The sequence below is a fragment of the Prinia subflava genome, chromosome 1 (genome assembly GCF_021018805.1).
Source record: "Prinia subflava isolate CZ2003 ecotype Zambia chromosome 1, Cam_Psub_1.2, whole genome shotgun sequence".
NCBI classification, from domain to species: domain Eukaryota; kingdom Metazoa; phylum Chordata; class Aves; order Passeriformes; family Cisticolidae; genus Prinia; species Prinia subflava.
Genome location: NC_086247.1, coordinates 743,976 through 761,256, shown reverse-complemented (window position 1 = coordinate 761,256; position 17,281 = coordinate 743,976). Strand labels below are relative to the sequence as shown.

Below are 17,281 nucleotides of genomic sequence, written 5' to 3'. Positions count from 1 at the left end.
GGACGGACCCGCCCCTCCCTTGTCCAGGATTTTCCCACGATTCCCCCAAATCCCGGGAATTCCCTCGGGAATTTTCCTCCCCTCCCCCCACAGAGGGGGGCGTTGGATTTTGGGGTCCCCTCCCCCCCAGGGGCCGCCGAATTCTGTATTTGGGGGGGCTCCGGCCCCTCCCGCGTGTGAATAAAGCTCCGTATGGAAAGCGCTGCTCGTTCCTGGTGCCTTTGGAGCGGGAATTTGGGATGCGAGGCGGGAATTTGGGATGCGAGGCGGGAATTTGGGATTCTGGATGTCCCCAAATGTCCCCAAGCTGTCGCTGGGGCCGTGCTCCTCCGGTCCCCCCGCTGCCGGTTCCACCCGGAGCCTTTTTGCCTCCGCACCTACCGAGGAGGTGCCCCCCGCATTCCCGTCCCCCAGGCAGCCACTTCCGGTCGCCGCTGTCGCCTGTCGCCGACAGGGCGTGGCCCGGTGGCTGTCGCGACGCAGCAGCCGCGAGTGTTTTTATTTCCTGGATCAGCACGGGCAGTGCGGGGGGTTTACAGGGGAATTTAGAGGGGAAATGCCCAAACCAGCCCCTCCCATCCCAGGCACACCCCGAGCCTCCCCTCAGCTCTCCCAGCACCCCTAAAACCCCACGGGGACCCCCCAGACCCCCTAAACCACCTCAGGGACCCTCCCCGTCTCCAGCGCCCCAAAACCACCCCAGAGACTTCCCTGGGACGCCCAAAATATCGCAGAGCCTCCAAAATCATCCCAGAGCCCTCGAAACCACCCCTTGGACCCCCCACCCCCCCCCGCCCCCACCCCCTGCCCCATCCCAGGGATTCCCCTCAGGGACTTTCCCGCCTTTTCCCCTCAGGGACCAATTCCCGCCGCGGCCCCTCAGGGGGACCTGGCAGTGTTTCCGCCGCCGCTCCCGCGGGAATTTCGCTTCCCGGGGCTTCAGTAGCGCCGTCAGCTCCCGGTGCTGCTCCGGTAGCCGCGGGAGCGGGATCGGGAGCGGGATCGGGAATCGAGGAAAGCTCGGGAGGGACGCCGAGGCCGCCTCAGAGCGAACCTCCCGCTCCGCCCGCGCGCTGGCCAATAGGAAGGCAGATATTCCTGATTGACAGCAAAACGAACCAATGAACACTACAACACCGTGAAGTGCCCGCCCACACACCCACAACCAATGACAAGCCATGATGAGCTTTGACAGGCAGCTGCAGCAGCCAATAGAAGTGCAAAGACCCGCCCCTAGGGTGGATCCCGCGCGCTGATTGGTGAATGCTGCACATAAACCCGGAGGTGGAGCTTCCGTACGGGCAGGGGTGGGTGGGGGCTGCGGGCAGGCGGTGAGTGGGGGACGCCATGTTGGGGGGAGGGCGCCGGGGCCGGTTTGGGGGTTCGGGGGGCCCCGGGGGGGAGTTCAGGGGATGGGAGGGACCCTGGGGGGCTTTAGGGAGTCTGGGGTCGCTCTTGGGTGGGTTTAGGGGGATGGGGAGGGGTCCCGGCCTGGGTTGGGGAGGACCCTGTGGGTGGGATGGGCTGGATTGGGGGTCCAGGGGGGTCCCTGGGTGCCTTGGGGGTCCCCAGGGCCGGGAGGAGCCTTGAGGGGAGCGGGGGTCGCGTTTTGGGGGTCCTCGCTCTGGTTTAGGGACATTCCTGGGGTGGGGTTTTGGGGGAGCCGGGAGAGGTCCCTGGGTTGGTTTAGGAGGATTTGGGGAGTCCCGGGACTGGTTTGGGGGTCCCAGGGCTGATCTGGGGGTGCCCCGGGCAGGTTTGGGGGTCCCTCGGCTGCTCTTGGAGGGTTGGGGGTGCCTGGGCTGCTTTGGGGGTCCCTGGGCTGGTTTTAGGGTCCCCGGATTGAGTTTGGGGTGCCTCTGGACTCCTTTGGGGGTCCCTGGAGTGGTTTGGGGGTTCCCTAAACTGGTTTGGGGGTCCCTGGGCTGGTTTGAGGGTGTCCATTGACCCTGATGGGTTTGAAGAGCTCTGGGGGGGAAAATCCCTGGGTTGGTTTTGGGGTCCCTGGACTGGTTTGGGGGAGCCCTGGACTGGTTTTTGGGGGGTCTCTGGACAGGTTTGGGGTCCCTGGACTGGTTTTTGGGGGGGTCTCTGGACAGGTTTGGGGTCCCTGGACTAGTTTAGGTTGTCTCTAGACTGCCTTGGATGAGTTTTGGGTCCCTGGACTGGTTTGGGGGAGCCCTGGCCAGGTTTGGGGTCCCTGGGCTGGTTTTGGGGGGGTCTCTGGACAAGTTTGGGGTTCCTGGAGTGGTGTTTGGGGGGTCTCTGGACAGGTTTGGGGGCCCTGGAAAGGCTTGGGGCATCTCTAGACTGCCTTGGGCAAGTTTAGGGTCCCCGGGCCGGGTTTGGGGGAGCCCTGGACTGGTTTTGGGGGTCCCTGGACTGGTTTTGGGGGGTCCCTGGACTGGTTTGGAGATCCTGGACTGGTTTTGGGGGTCCCTGGACTGGTTTGGAGGTCCTAGACTGATGCGAGGAAGTTTGGGGGTCCCTGGAATGGTTTTAGGGGTCCCTGGAGTGTTTTAGGCAATCTCTGGACTGATTTTAGGGTTGCTGGGCTTGTTTGGAACTCCTGGACTGCTCTGGGGGGATCTTGGGGTCCCTGGACTGGTTTGGAGGTTCTGGACTGGTTTGGCGTGATCTGGGGGGTCTCTGGACTGGTTTTGGGGGTTCTGGACTGGTTTGGGGTGATCTGGGGGGTCTCTGGACTGGTTTTGGGGGTTCTGGACTGGTTTGGGGTGATCTGGGGGGTCCCTGGACTGGTTTTGGGGGTCCCTGGACTGGTTTCGGGGGTCTCTGGACTGGTTTGAGGGATCCCTGAACTGGTTTCAGGGGTCCCTGGAGTGTTTTAAGCAATCCCTGGACCGGTTTTGGGGGTCCCTGGACTGGTTTGGGGAGATCTGGGGGGTCCCTGGACTGGTTTTGGGGGTCCCTGGACTGGTTTGGAGGTTCTGGACTGGTTTGGGGAGATACAGGGGAACCCTGGAATGGATTTTGGATCCCTGGACTGGTTTTGGGTGTCTCTGGACTGGTTTGAGGGATCCCTGAACTGGTTCCAGGGGTCCTTGGAGTGTTTTAGGCAATCCCTGGACCGGTTTTGGTGGTCCCTGGACTGGTTTGAAGGATCGCTGAACTGGTTTCAGGGGTCCTTGGAGTGTTTTAAGCAATCCCTGGACCGGTTTTGGGGGTCTCTGGACTGGTTTTGGGGGTCCCTGGTCTGGTTTTGGGGTCCCTGGGTGAGGGTTGGGCTCGTCTGGGGGCGCTCCAGAGCTCCCATTTTTCAGGAATCTCCACTCAGCCTTCCTCCCCTCCAAACACCCCCTTTTCCTCCCTTCCCCCACCCCGTTTCTCCCACAGGTTCCTTTTCGGGCGGGAAATCCCAGGATTTCCGGAACATTCCCGGAATCCCGCCATGGCTCCCTCACGCAGCCGCTCCACCCAAATCCCGCCGTGCATTCCCAAGCGCCAGCTCCCGCCGGGATATTCGGATTCCCTCCTCTTCCTCTGCGCCCGCCGCATCGTGGCCCACCACCCCCTCCCCATCCTGCCCGCGCTTCCCGCCCACCTCTATCCCATCCTTTTCCAAGCGGCTTTCCTGGACGGGAGACCCCTGGTGCTGCGGGATTTGGTCACGGCTTGGCCTTTCCCGGTGCTCAACTTCCAGCGCCTCGTGGGGCGCCGGGAGCTGCTGCGGGATCACCCCTGCAAGCTCTGCGTGCAGGCCGTCATCCTGGCCGTGGTGGCGCAGCTCCGGCGGCAGCTGGAAGAGCCCAGCCACGATTCCAGGTGGGTTTTGGGAATTCTGGAATGGCCACAACCTCCATTCTTCCATCCCTGTTGACGGTTCCTTCCCGTTTTTGCAGCGCGTGCCGCCTGCGCGTCCTGGACGTGACGGGAGTTCCGGACGATCCGGCCGGCCGCGCTCCGGACGGGATGAGCGTCTGGTCCGGCACCGTGGCTTTGGCCAAGGCTTGCGTGGAGGTGTCCAAGCACCAGCGGGAATTCCAGAGGCGCGGATCCAAGCGGCACAAAGGCCGCTCCGGAGCCGCCACGGCCGCGGCCGCCCCGCAGCCCCCGGGCGTGGACGTCCACGCCGACCTGTTTGTCAACGGGACGTCCTACGGGATCCTGCGCGACGCGCTGCAGACCGCGGCCGCCGGCCCGCTGCGCCTCAAGTGCCGCGAGTTCCAGGCGGAAAAGCTCTCCCTGGCGGGGATCGTCAGCCTGCTGGAATCCATGGATCCCTCCTGCGTGAGGAGGGTGGATCTGCGCTTCCGGAATTTGGGGTTGACCGGGCTCTCGGTGATCCTGCCGCACCTCTCGCGCTTCCCGGAGCTGCGCAGCCTCAAGCTCCAGTACAGCAACGTGGACGTGCGGCGCCCCACGCCGGAATCGGCCATCGGGATCCGCTGCCTGGCCGGGCAGCTGGGAATGCTGCCCAGCCTGCGCGAGCTCAACCTGGGCTCCTCCCGCCTCTCCGGGAACCTGCGCCAGATCCTCTGGTGAGTTCCCCGCGCCGCCGGGGCCGGGCTGGGCCCTGCCCGCGCTGCCGAGGGGTTCCCGAGGCTTGGGGATCTCGGGGGTCTGGAGCAGCCGGAGGGATCCCGGGATTCCAGGATTTCATTATCCCCATGTTCCTGGGATCCCGTTATCCTGAGAGTTCATGAGTCAATGGTTCCATTTCCTGTTAGTCCATGATCCCAGAATTCTGCGATTCCAGGATTCTCAAAGGCTGAACTTCACAGTCTTGGAGGTCTTCTCCAACCTTAGTGAGCCCATGATCCCAGGATTTCGTTATCCAGATATTTCTGTGTTTCCATGATCCTGTTATCCTTATAGTGTATAACTCAACAATTCCATGATCCCAAAATTCTGTGATTCCAGGATTCCCAAAGGCCGGGCCTGATGGTCTTGGAGGTCTTTTCCAATCTTAGTGATCCCGTGATTCCAGGATTTCATTATCCCAATATTCCCATGATCCCACAATTCCTTGATTCCAGGATTCCCAAAGGTTGGACTTGATGATCTTGAAGCCTTTTCCAACCTCAATGGCTCCATGACCCTGTAATTCCATGATCCCGTAATTCCATGATCCCATAATTCCATGGCTCCTGATCCCAGAATCCCATAATTCCATAACTCTGTGATCCCAAAACACCATAACGCCACAATTCCACAATTCCCTGGCTCCATGATCCATAATTCCATGATTCCCAAAGGTAAAACTTGATGATCTTGGAGACCTTTCCCACCCTGAGTCATTCCAGCATTCCATGAGCCCATCATTCCAAAATCCCAGGATTTTCAGGGGTTGAACCTGATATTTCCCAACCTCAGCCACTCCATAACTCCAGGCCACCATAATCTCATGGATCCATAATTCCATAACTCCATGATCCAATGATCCTCAAATGTCAAACTTGATGATCTTGGAGACCTTTCCCACCCTGAGTCATTCCAGCATTCCATGAGCCCATCATTCCAAAATCCCAGGATTTGCAGGGGTCCAACTTCATGGTCTTGGAGACCTTTCCAACGTCAGCCATTCCATGATTTCATGGCCCACAATACCTTGATTCCACGATTTTCAGGGGATTTTCCAACTTGATGGTCCTGGAGATCTTTGCCAACTGCAGCCATTCCATAATTCCACAGTTTGATTCCACAATTCCATGATTCCTTGATCCCATAATTCCATGATTCTCAAAGCTCAAATTTGATGTTCTCAAGACCTTTCCCAACCTCAGCCATTCCATAACTCCAGGCCACCATAATCTCATGGATCCATAATTCCATAACTCCGTGATCCAATGATCCTCAAATGTGAAACCTGATGATCTTGGAGACCTTTCCCACCCTGAGTCATTCCACAACTCCACGATTTCCTCATTCCAAAATCCCAGGATTTGCAGGTGTCCAACTTCACGGTCTGGGAGATCTTTGCCAACTGCAGCCATTCCATAATTCCATAATTTGATTCCACAATTCCATGATTCCTTGATCCCCTAATTCCATGATTTTCAAAGCTCAAATTTGATGTTCTTAGAGACCTTTCCCAACCTCAGCCATTGCACAACTCCACGATTTCCTCATTCCAAAATCCCAGGATTTTCAGGCCTCACCCTTGATGTTCTTGCAGCTCTTTCCCAACCTCATCCATCCCCCAATTCCCCGATTCCATGGAAGCCGTCCCCGCTCTCACTCCCCGCGTTTCCCCCGTCAATCCCGACATTCCCAGCTCCCCCAGCTCCTCCCTCGGGCCTCACCTCTCCCTTTTCCCTCCCGCCAGCGACCTCCAGGCTCCCTTGGAAAGCTTGGAATTGGCCTTCTGCTCCCTCGTTCCCGCCGACCTCGCCTTCCTCTCCCAAAGCTTCCACGCTCCGGCCCTCAAGAGGTTGGACCTCAGCGGCCACGACTTCTCCCAGGGCCTCCTGGAGCCGCTGCGGCTGCTCCTGGAGGAGACCTCGGCCTCGCTGCTGCACCTGGATCTCATGGAATGCCGCATGGCCGACTCCCACCTGGACGCGCTGCTGCCGACGCTGCGCCGCTGCTCCCGCCTGCGCTTCCTGGGACTCTACGGCAACTCCCTGTCCACGGCCGCGCTCAAGGATCTGCTCCAGAAAACCCTGGAGCTGCCCGACCTCCACCTGGTCGTTTATCCCTTCCCCGTGGATTGCTACAAGCCGGAGCCGCCGCGCCGAGTCCCGGGATCCCGACGGATTTACGAGGAGCCCATGGACGGGCAGCTGTTGGCGGCGGCCACCGCGGAGATTTCGCAGCTCCTGAAGAATTCCGGGAGGACCGACCTCGTCTGGACTTACAACCCCTACGGCCACGGAGCCCTGGACTACTTCTCCTTGTGACTCGGGAAAAGCTCGGAGCCGGGAAAAGCTCGGAGCCGGGAAAAGCTCGGAGCCTCCACGGCGGGAAAGCGCCGCCTCCTCTTTCCTGAACCCCCGGCGCTTTCCGTCTCGTCCCGGTGCTTTTCCTCCTCATTCCGGTGGTTTTTTGCCCTTGATTTCGGTGCTTTTCCGCCTGGTTTCAGTATTTTTCCAGTTCGTCCCGCTGGTTTTCCGCCCTATCCCGCCATTTTTCCCTGATTTCGTAGTTTTCTGCCACCTTTTGAGTTTTTCCTCCCCATCCCGATAGTTTCCCCCTCGTCCCGATATTTTCCCCCCTCATCCCGACATTTCCTCCCTCATCCTGGTATTTTTCCTCCTCATCCCGGTATTTTTTCCTCATTTCATTCTTTTTCCAGCCCATCCCAAGGTTTTTCCATTAGGACTGGCTTTGCACGGCCGAATTCCGGGAGGCTCCGGGGGCTGGATTTCATGGGAAGCTGCCGGAAGCTTCTCCCGTGTCCAGGAACGGCAGCACCGCCTCTGGAATAAGAATTAAGTCGGAAGAAACCAATCACGGCACAGATGGAATTCCGTAGCGGGAATATTTTGGAAAGGAACGACTCCGGAGATGATTCCAAGGTGCTGGAGTGGAAATTCCCAAAATTCCGTGGCGCGTCCGACAGGAAGCTCATCCTGGAGCGGGATCCTAGCAGGGATCCATGGAAAAAGGAGCAGATTCCTGGCAGGAATCCCACAGAGGAAAAAGCCTTTGGAGCAGGATATTCCCAAAGCTTTGACTCCTTGGAAAAGTCCATGAGGAATTGTCTTCCACAGGAATGAGGCGTTGGAGAAATCCATGGAAAACTCTTGCTGTGGGATGGATTTGAGTTGGAAAAATCATGGAAAACTCACCTTGGGATGGATTCATGGAGAAATCCATGGAAAACTCACCTTGGATGGATTAGTGTTGGAAAAATCATGGAAAACTCACCTTGGGATGGATTCATGGAGAAACCCATGGAAAACTTACCTTGGGATGGATTCACATGGGAAAAATCCATGGAAAACTTTCCCGTGGCAGAGAAATCCATGAAAAATTTGCTGTAGAACGAATTCACGTTGATAAATCCATGGAAAACTCTTTCCCGTGGCGGAGAAATCCACGAAAAACTCGCTGTGGGATGGATTCACGTTGGAAAAATCCATGGAAAACTCCCCTGGGATGGCCCCGGCTTCCAGGATTGAGGGATTGAGGGAGAGAGGGAATTGGGGGAGGGAAAAGTCGGATTTGGGGTCCTGTTAATCCTGTTCTGATTCTGTTGGAAATAAACTCATCGTATCCCACATGCCGAGTCTGTCGTGCCCGGATGGGATTTTCCAAGGGATCTCTCCCGATCCTTATCCCAATCCATGAATCCTCAATTATTCCCTCCATTTCCACCTCATTTTGGGATTTTTCCACCTCATTCTGGGCGTTTTTTACTTTTTACCGGTGTTTTCCCACCTCATTTTGGCGGGTTTTGCCTCATCCTGGTGTTTTTCCACCTTTTCCCTGTGTTTTCCACCTTTTCCCTGTGTTTTTCCACCTTTTCCCTGTGTTTTTCCACCTTTTCCCTGTGTTTTTCCACCTTTTCCCTGTTTTTCCCCTTATCCTGGTGGTTTGCAGCCTCATTTTTGTATTTTCCCCCTCATCCCGGTGTTTTTCCACCTCATTTTGGTTCTCTGCCTCATTTTGGAGGTTTTTTTGCCTTATCCCAGTATTTTCCCCTCTCATCCTTGTGGTTTTTCCACCTCATTTTGGCATTTTGGGCTTTATTCTGTTGGTTTTCCACCTCATTTTGGTATTTTGGGCTTTATTCTGTTGGTTTTCCGCCTCATTTTGGTATTTTTTGGGCCTTATCCCATCAGATTTCTACATAATTTTGGTGTTTTTCCCCATATCCCAGTGCTTTTCCCCTCATCCCGGTGTTTTCCTACCTCAAATTCATTTTTTTTTACCTCATCCCACTCCTGGTGCTTTTTTGCCTCATTTTTATGCTTTTCCACCTCATTTTGGTGGCTTTTTACCTCATTTCAGTGGTTTTCCACTTATTTGGGGGAATTTAGGGCCTTATTTCATTGAGCTTTTCCTCATTTCAGTGTTTTTTCCACCCCATTTCCTTTATTTCCTCCTCATTTCGATGTTTTCCAGCTCACTTTGGTATTTTTCCCCTCATCCCGCTGTTTTCCCCCCCCATTTCCGTGTTTTTCTCCTCATCCCGATATTTTCCCCCCTCATTTTGTTGATTTTCTCCCTCATTTAACATTTTTTTCCCCTCATCCCGTTATATTTTCCCTATAAATCCGCTATTTTCCCACCCAATCCCAGGTGTTTTTCTGCCTCATCCTTGTGGATTTTCCCTCATCCCTACATTTCCCCCCCCCCATTTTGTTGATTTCTCCCTAATTTAACAATTTTTTCCCTCATCCCGTTATATTTTCAATCATCCCTCTCTTTTCCCACCCCATCCCAGGTGTTTTTCTCCCTCATCCCTGTGGATTTTCCCTCATCCCGACATTTTCCCCCCCTCATTTCGTTGATTTTCTCCCTAATTTAACAATATTTTCCCTCATCCCGTTATATTTTCCCTCATCCCGCTATTTTCCCACCCCATCCCAGGTGTTTTTCTACCTCATCCCGATGGTTTTTCTCCCTCATCCCGATATTTTTCCAACTTTTTCCCCCATTCCGGTGCCTGAGGGTCCCTGAGGGAAAATGCCGGGAGCTGGGGGGGGGGGGGGGGGGGCCACCCATGGGGGGGAATCTCTGAGGGCGTTCAGCGCCAGAAGGCGCCTCCAGGGGGGTTTTATGGGGTCTCTGAGCCTCTATAGGCTCCCAACCCCTATAGGGAAGGTCTGGGGGGGTCTCCAGAGGGCTCTGGGGGGTTCTATAGGGTCTGGAGTTCTATAGGGGCGCCCCTAGAGCGGCGAGACCCCTTCGGTTTTTCCCCTTCCGCTTCCCCCCGGAACCTTTTCACCGCCGCACCACCCGCGGTGCTCACGAATTCCGGTCCCCCAGGTGGCCACTTCCGGTTAGCGCCGGTGTCGCCGCCGCCTGTCGCGACAGGGAGGTGACCCGGCCGTGTGGGGCTGTCGCGATGAGGGCGGGGGCGGTGCTGCGGCTCTGCGCTCGCCCGGAGCCCCGGTACCGGCAGGGGCAGCAGCCGGCGCCTGGAATCCGCGAGTATTTCTATTACGTGGATCACCAGGGACAGGTGAGGGGGGATCGATTGTAGGGGATCGATTATAGGGGATCGATTATAGGGGATCGATTATAGGGGTTGGGGGGTCCTGGGGAACGGATCCCGGGGAGATCCCGCCGGGATTCTGAGCAGATCCCGGAGAAATCCCGAAAATCCCGCCGGGAGAATCAATCCGGGTTAATCCCGGGTTAATCCCACACAGATCCCAAACCCGTCCCGGGTGGATCCCGCTCCAATCCCAAAAAAATCCCAAAAAAAAACCCGGGAAATCCCAACTGGATCCCCCAAAACCCCAAAGGGATCCAGGACAGATCCCAGGACAGATCCCAGAGCGATCCCAGAGGAGAATCCCGGGATTTCCCGGGAGAACATTCCAGGCTTTTTCCCGCCTTTTTTTTTCCCCTCAGCTTTTCCTGGACGACGCCAAAGTCAAGAACTTCATCACCTGCTTCAAAGGTACCGCCCTAATTAGCGCCCGCTGTTAATTGGGATCTCAGTGTTAATTAGGATTTCATGATTAATTAGGGTTCGTTTATTATTAATGGTGATTTGAGCCTTAATTGGGATTTAATCCTTGATTTGGGGGGAGGTTGAACCTTGGACAGGGGCAGGAAAGGTGGGACCCCTCCCTAATTTGCATATTAGCGCCTCGTTAATTAATGAATCATTCCCTGATTAATCATTCCTTTATTCATTAAATCCCCTAATTATTAAATCTCCTAAATATTAAATCCCTTAATTATTAAATCTTCTAAATATTAGATCCCTTAATTATTAAATGCCCTAATTATTAAATCCCTTAAATATTAAATGCCCTAATTATTAAATCTCCTAAATATTAAATCCCTTAGTTATTAAATCCCTTAATTATTAAATTCCCTAAATATTAGATTTCCTAATTATTAAGTCTCCTAAATATTAGATTTTCTAATTAGTAAATTCCTTAATTATTAAATCCCTAAATATTAAATTTCTTCATTATTAAATCCCTTAAATAATAAATTCCCTAATTATTAAATTCCCTAATTATTAAACCCCCTAAATATTAAATCCCTTAATTATTAAATCCCCTAAATATTAAATTTCCTAATTAGTAAATCCCTTAATTATTGAATCCCCTAAGTGTTAAATTCCCTAATTATTAAATCCCTTAAGTATTACACCCCCTAAATATTAAACCCCCTAATTATTAAATCCCTTAATTATTAAATCCTCTAAATATTAGATCCCTTAATTATTAAATTCCCTAATAATTAAATCCCCTAATTATTAAAATCCTTAATTATTAAATCCCTTATTTATTAAACCCCCATAATATTAAATCCCTTCATTATTAAATCCCCTAAATATTTAATTCCCTATTTATTAAATCCCTTAATTATTAAATCCCCTAAATATTAAATTTCCTAATTAGTAAATCCCTTAATTATTGAATCCCCTAAGTATTAAATTTTCTAATTATTAAATCCCCTAAATATTAAATCCCCTAAATATTTAATTCCCTAATTATTATATTCCCGTATTATCAAATTCCCCAATTAAGAAATTCCTTAACAAATTTTTAAAATTCCCTAATTAATCAATTAAAAAATCCATTTTAATTTTTTTTTAAAACAAATTTAATTCCAGGCAGAATTTCCCCTTTCCCAACCCCCTCCAATTCCAAGAAAAACCAAAAAAAAATCCCAAAAACCACTGGAAAAACGGCAGGAAAATAAAAAGAAAAAAATTTTTAAAAAATCCAAAATTTTAATTTTTTTTTTAATTTCCGGAATTCCTCCAATTCCAAAAAAACCCGAAAAAAACTCCATGAAAAAATCCCAAAAAACACTGGAAAAACGCCAGAAAAATCAAAAAAATTAAAATAAATCCAAAAATTTTAATTTTTTTTAATTCCCAGAATCCCTCCAATTCCAAGAAAACCCAAAAAATTCCATTAAAAAGTCCCAAAAACCACCAGAAAAACGCCAGAAAAAATTTAAAAAATTTTTAAAAATCCAAACATTTTAATTTTTTTTTTTTTTAATTCCCAGAATTCTCTCCAATCCCAAAAAACCCCAAAAAAACACTGGAAAAATCCCAAAAACCACCGGAAAAACGCCAGAAAAATCCCAAATTTTTTTTAAAAAAATTAATTTATTTTTTTTTTAAATTCCCGGAATTCCCGGAATCCCTCCAATTCCAAAAAACCCCCAAAAAAACTCCATGAAAAAAATCCAAAAAAATACCACAAAAACCTCACAAAAACCCCCAAAACACTGGAAAAACTACACAAAAACCCCAAAAAACACCGGAAAAACACCAGAAAAATCCAAATTTTTTTTTTAAAAAAAATTAATTTTTTTTTGAATTTCCAGAATTCCTCCAATCCCAAAAAAACTCCATGAAAAAATCCCAAAAACACTGGAAAATCCCATGAAAAAACCCCAAAAACCATCAGAAAAACCCCACAAAAACCCCAAAAACACCAGAAAAACCCAAAATTTTTTTTAAAAATTTAAGTTTTTTTTTGGAATTCCTGGAATCCCTTCAATTCCAAAAAAACCAAAAAAAAATCTACAAAAAAACCCCAAAAACACCGGAAAAACACCACAAAAATCCAAAAATTAAAAAAAAAAAATTTACTTTTTTTTTTGAATTCCGGAATTCCCAGAATCCCTGCAATCCCAAAAATAACCAAAAAAACTCCATGAAAAAAATCCCAAAAACCACCAGAAAAACTCCACAAAAACGCCAAAAAACACCAGAAGAACGCCAGAAAAATCCCAAAAAACACCAGAAAAATCCAAAATTTTTTTTTAAAAAATTTAAATTTTTTTGGAATTCCTGGAATTCCCAGAATCCCTCCAATTCCAAAAAAACCCAAAAAAACCTCCATGAAAAAATCCTAAAAAACACCGGAAAACCCCATAAAAACCCCCAAAACCACTGGAAAAACCCCCAAAAAACACCAGAAAAAACACCAGAAAAATCCAAATTTTAAAAAAAAATTTAATTTATTTTTTTTGGAATTCCCGGAATTCCTCCAATTCCAGAAAATCCCCAAAAAACTCCATGAAAAAATCCCATAAACACCGGAAAACCCCCACGAAAACCCCCAAAAACACCGGAAAAATCCCAAAAAACACCGGAAAAATGCCAGAAAACCCCCAAAAAACACCAGGAAAAATCCAAAAATTTTTTTTAAAAAATTTAATTTTATTTTTATAAATTCCCGGAATTCCTGGAATCCCTCCAATTCCAAAAATACCCCAAAAAAACTCCATGAAAAAAATCCGAAAAACATCAGAAAAACTCCACAAAAACCCCAAAAAACACCGGAAAAACATCAGAAAAATCCCAAAAAACACCAGAAAAATCCAAATTTAAAAAAAAAAAAAATTAATTTTTTTTTGAATTTCCAGAATTCCTCCAATCCCAAAAAAACTTCATGACAAAATCCCATAAACCACTGGAAAATCCCATGAAAAAACCCCAAAAACCATCGGAAAAACCCCACAAAAACCCCAAAAAACACCAGAAAAACTCCAAATTTTTTTTTAAAAATTTAATTTTATTTTTTTTTAATTCCCGGAATTCCCGATCCATGGATTTTTCCAGACGTCGGATTCCTCTCGTTCTTCTTCAAGCAGCTGCAGCGGAACCGCAGCGGCGCTTCCAGAAAAACCCCACAAAAACCCCCAAAAACACCAGAAAAATCCAAAATTTTTTTTTTTTAAATTTAATTTTTTTTGAATTCTCGGAATTCCTGGAATCCTTTCAATTCCAAAAAAACCCAAAAAACTCCATGAAAAAAAATCCCAAAACCCACCAGAAAAACGCCAGAAAAATCCCAAAAAACACTGGAAAAATCAAAAAAATTTTTTTTAAAAATTTAATTTTATTATTTTATTTGGAATTTCCAGAATTCCCAGAATTGTTCCAATTCCAGAAAAACCCCAAAAAACTCCATGAAAAAATCCCCAAAACCCCAAAAAAACCCCAAAAAAACCCCGAAATATACTGGGAAAACAACAGGGAAATGCAAAAAGATTTTTTTAAAAATTAAATTTTTTTTTGGAATTTACGGAATTCCTGGAATCCCTCTGATTCCAAAAAAATCCCAAAAAACTCCATGAAAAAACCCCAAAAACCACCGGAAAAATGCCAGAAAAATCAAAAAATTTTAATTTTTTTTTTCGGAATTCCTGGAATTCCCAGTATCCCTCCAATTCCAAAAGAACTCGAAAAAACTCCATGAAAAAACCACCGGAAAAACTCCAGAAAAATCCAAAATATTTTTTAAAAAAATTTAATTTTTTTTGGAATTCCTGGAATTCCTCCAATCCCAAAAAAACCCCAAAAAACTCCATGAAAAACCCCAAAAAACTCCAGAAAAACCCCAAAAAACACCGGAAAAACCCCATAAAACACCAGAACAATCCCAAATTTTTTTTAAAAAATTTAATTTTATTTTTTTTTAATTCCCAAAATTCCGTATCCACGGATTTTCCCCCCTTTCCAGACCTCGCCTTCCTGTCGTTCTTCTTCAAGCAGCTGCAGCGGAACCGCAGCGGGCGCTTCCAGGCGTGGTTCCCGTTCCTGTCCCGCTGCGGCCGCGAGCGGAATTTCCTGCGCTGCGCCGAAAAATCCCCAAAACACCGGAAACACCCCAAAAAAACCCCCAAAATATACTGGGAAAACAACAAGAAAATGCAAAAAGATTTTTTTTAAAATTTAAATTTTTTTTGGAATTCCCAGAATTCCTTCAATTCCAAAAAAACCCAAAAAAAACTCCACGAAAAAATCCAAAAAAAATCCCAAAAAACCCCACAAAAAACCCAAAATACTGGAAAAACAACAGGAAAATGCAAAAATTTCTTTTTAAAAAAAATTAATTTTTTTGGAATTCCTGGAATTCCCAGAATCCCTCCAATCCCAAAAAACCCCAAAAAAACTCCATGAGAAAAAATCGCAAAAACCACTGGAAAAATGCCACAAAAACCCCGAAAAACACCGGAAAAACGCCAGAAAAATTCAAAATTTCTTTTTAAAATTTTAATATTTTTTTGGAATTCCAGGAATCCCTTCAATCCCAAAAAACCCCAAAAAAACTCCATGAAAAAATCCCATAAACCACCAGAAAAACACATGAAAAAACCTCAAAAAACACTGGAAAATCGCCAGAAAAATTCCAAAAAACACCAGAAAAATCCAAAATTTTTTTTTTTTTAAAAATTTAATTTTTTTTTTTAAATTCCCGGAATTCCCGATCCATGGATTTTTCCCCCCTTGCAGACGTCGCCTTCCTGTCGTTCTTCTTCAAGCAGCTGCAGCGGAACCGCAGCGGCGCTTCCAGAAAAACCCCACAAAAACCCCACAAAAACCCCACAAAAACCCCAAAAAACACCAGAAAAATCCAAAATTTTTTTTTAAAAAATTTAATTTATTTTTTTTAAATTCCCGGAATTCCCGATCCATGGATTTTTCCAGACGTCGCCTTCCTGTCGTTCTTCTTCAAGCAGCTGCAGCGGAACCGCAGCGGCGCTTCCAGGCGCGGTTCCCGTTCCTGTCCCGCTGCGGCCGCGAGCGGAATTTCCTGCGCTGCGCCGAAAAATCCCCAAAACACCGGAAACACCCCAAAAAAACCCCAAAATATACTGGGAAAACAACAAGAAAATGCAAAAAGATTTTTTTAAAGTTTTGATTTTTTTTGGAATTCCTGGAATTCATGGAATCCCTTCGATTCCAGAAAAACCAAAAAAAATTCTACAAAAAAAAACCCAAAAACACCTGAAAAACACCACAAAAGTCCAAAAATTTAAAAAAAAAAATTTACTTTTTTTTTTGAATTCCGGAATTCCCAGAATCCCTGCAATCGCAAAAAAACCCAAAAAACCTCCATGAAAAAATCCCAAAAACCACCGGAAAAACCCCACAAAAACCCCAAAAAACACCAGAAAAATCCCAAAAAACACCAGAAAAACTCCAAAAATTTTTAAAAAAATTTAATTTTTTTTTTTTTAATTCCCAAAATTTCGTATCCACGGATTTTCCCCCCTTTCCAGATGTCGCCTTCCTGTCGTTCTTCTTCAAGCAGCTGCAGCGGAACCGCAGCGGGCGCTTCCAGGCGCGGTTCCCGTTCGTGTCGCGCTGCGGCCGCGAGCGGAATTTCCTGCGCTGCGCCGACGTCCCGGTGGTCTTCACCCGGCTCCTGCCGGGAGCCCCCGGGAGCCCCCCCGGCCTCTCCTACTGCGGCTCGGGGCTGGCGGTGCCGTTCCAGCCGGGAATGCTGGCGGTGCTCCCGGAGAACGGGCGGCTCTATCACCCGGCGCCGGAGCGCGCCGGCGGCGTGGGCCTGGTGAGTTCGGCGCTGGCGGCCGAGTGGAGCTCCGGGTTTCGCTTCGGGGATGGGCCCCACGAGCCGCCCACGGAATTCCTGTGGGAAGGGAGGAGCTACCGGCTCAGCGGGGAAGTGTTGGGAATTCTGAGGGCGGAAAAATCGGGATGGGAGCGGCGGGAGGAGGTTGAATCCCATTCAGAATGAGGCGGAATTCCCGACGAAGAAAAAATTCCCGGATTATTCTCGTTGTCTGAGTTCTCGCATCGGCGTCGGATCGGAAATTCCCCGCGGTTTTCCCGTGAAATTCCCAAAAAAAAGAGTGGAAGTTGCTCTGGGGGTTCTTCCTTGTGAGGTCGGGATTTGGGATGGAGGGTTTGGGAATTTGGGAGGGATTTGGGATGAAGGGTTTGGGAATTTGGAAGGATTTGGGATGAAGGGTTTGAGGAATTTGGTATGAAAGGTTTGGGAATTTGGGAGGAATTTGGGATGAAGGGTTTGGGAATTTGGGATGAAGGGTTTGGGAATTTGGGAGGAATTTGGGAGGAATTTGGGATGAAGGGTTTGGGAATTTGGGAGGGATTTGGGATGAAGGGTTTGGGAATTTGGGAGGAATTTGGGATGAAGGGTTTGGGAATTTGGGAGGGATTTGGGATGAAGGGTTTGGGAATTTCGGATGAAGGGTTTGGGAATTTGGGAGGGATTTGGGATGAAGGGTTTGGGAATTTCGGATGAAGGGTTTGGGAATTTCGGATGAAGGGTTTGGGAATTTGGGTGGAATTTGGGTGAAATTTGGGAATTTGGGAGGGATTTGGGATGAAGGGTTTGGGAATTTGGGATGAAGGGTTTGGGAATTTGGAAGGAATTTGGGATGAAGGGTT

At 48.5% G+C, this 17,281-nt stretch overlaps 2 protein-coding genes and 1 long non-coding RNA gene across 3 annotated transcripts; 2 read left to right on the top strand and 1 right to left on the bottom strand.

Moving 5' to 3' along the window:
- Positions 1 to 1,248: 1,248 nt before the first annotated feature.
- Positions 1,249 to 7,833, top strand: LOC134552236 (leucine-rich repeat-containing protein 14-like). The gene is made up of 4 exons (XM_063400764.1): positions 1,249 to 1,331; positions 3,355 to 3,783; positions 3,861 to 4,499; positions 6,287 to 7,833. The coding sequence occupies exons 1-4, from the start codon at positions 1,264 to 1,266 to the stop codon at positions 6,858 to 6,860; spliced, it is 1,710 nt and encodes a 569-aa protein (XP_063256834.1). The 5' UTR covers positions 1,249 to 1,263; the 3' UTR covers positions 6,861 to 7,833.
- LOC134552293 (uncharacterized) lies at positions 7,226 to 8,414 on the bottom strand. The gene is made up of 2 exons (XR_010080830.1): positions 7,831 to 8,414; positions 7,226 to 7,751 (listed from the first exon to the last, which is right to left on the bottom strand). It is a non-coding gene; the product is annotated as an uncharacterized LOC134552293 (long non-coding RNA).
- A 1,465-nt stretch (positions 8,415 to 9,879) lies between these two features.
- Positions 9,880 to 16,619, top strand: C1H8orf82 (chromosome 1 C8orf82 homolog). The gene is made up of 3 exons (XM_063400638.1): positions 9,880 to 10,093; positions 10,489 to 10,537; positions 16,129 to 16,619. Exons 1-3 carry the CDS (start codon positions 9,977 to 9,979, stop codon positions 16,605 to 16,607), a joined length of 645 nt encoding a protein of 214 aa, XP_063256708.1. The 5' UTR covers positions 9,880 to 9,976; the 3' UTR covers positions 16,608 to 16,619.
- Positions 16,620 to 17,281: the final 662 nt, after the last annotated feature.

Excerpts from the sequence above, each read along its gene's own strand:
- LOC134552236 (XM_063400764.1), top strand. The coding sequence starts at position 1,264 with ATGCTGCACATAAACCCGGAGGTGGAGCTTCCGTACGGGCAGGGGTGG. Across the intron at positions 1,332-3,354 it reads GTGGGGGCTGCGGGCAGGCG|GTTCCTTTTCGGGCGGGAAA; the intron begins GTGAGTGGGGGA and ends TTTCTCCCACAG. Across the intron at positions 3,784-3,860 it reads GAGCCCAGCCACGATTCCAG|CGCGTGCCGCCTGCGCGTCC; the intron begins GTGGGTTTTGGG and ends CCGTTTTTGCAG.
- C1H8orf82 (XM_063400638.1), top strand. The coding sequence starts at position 9,977 with ATGAGGGCGGGGGCGGTGCTGCGGCTCTGCGCTCGCCCGGAGCCCCGG. Across the intron at positions 10,094-10,488 it reads ACGTGGATCACCAGGGACAG|CTTTTCCTGGACGACGCCAA; the intron begins GTGAGGGGGGAT and ends TTTTCCCCTCAG. Across the intron at positions 10,538-16,128 it reads CTTCATCACCTGCTTCAAAG|ATGTCGCCTTCCTGTCGTTC; the intron begins GTACCGCCCTAA and ends CCCCCTTTCCAG.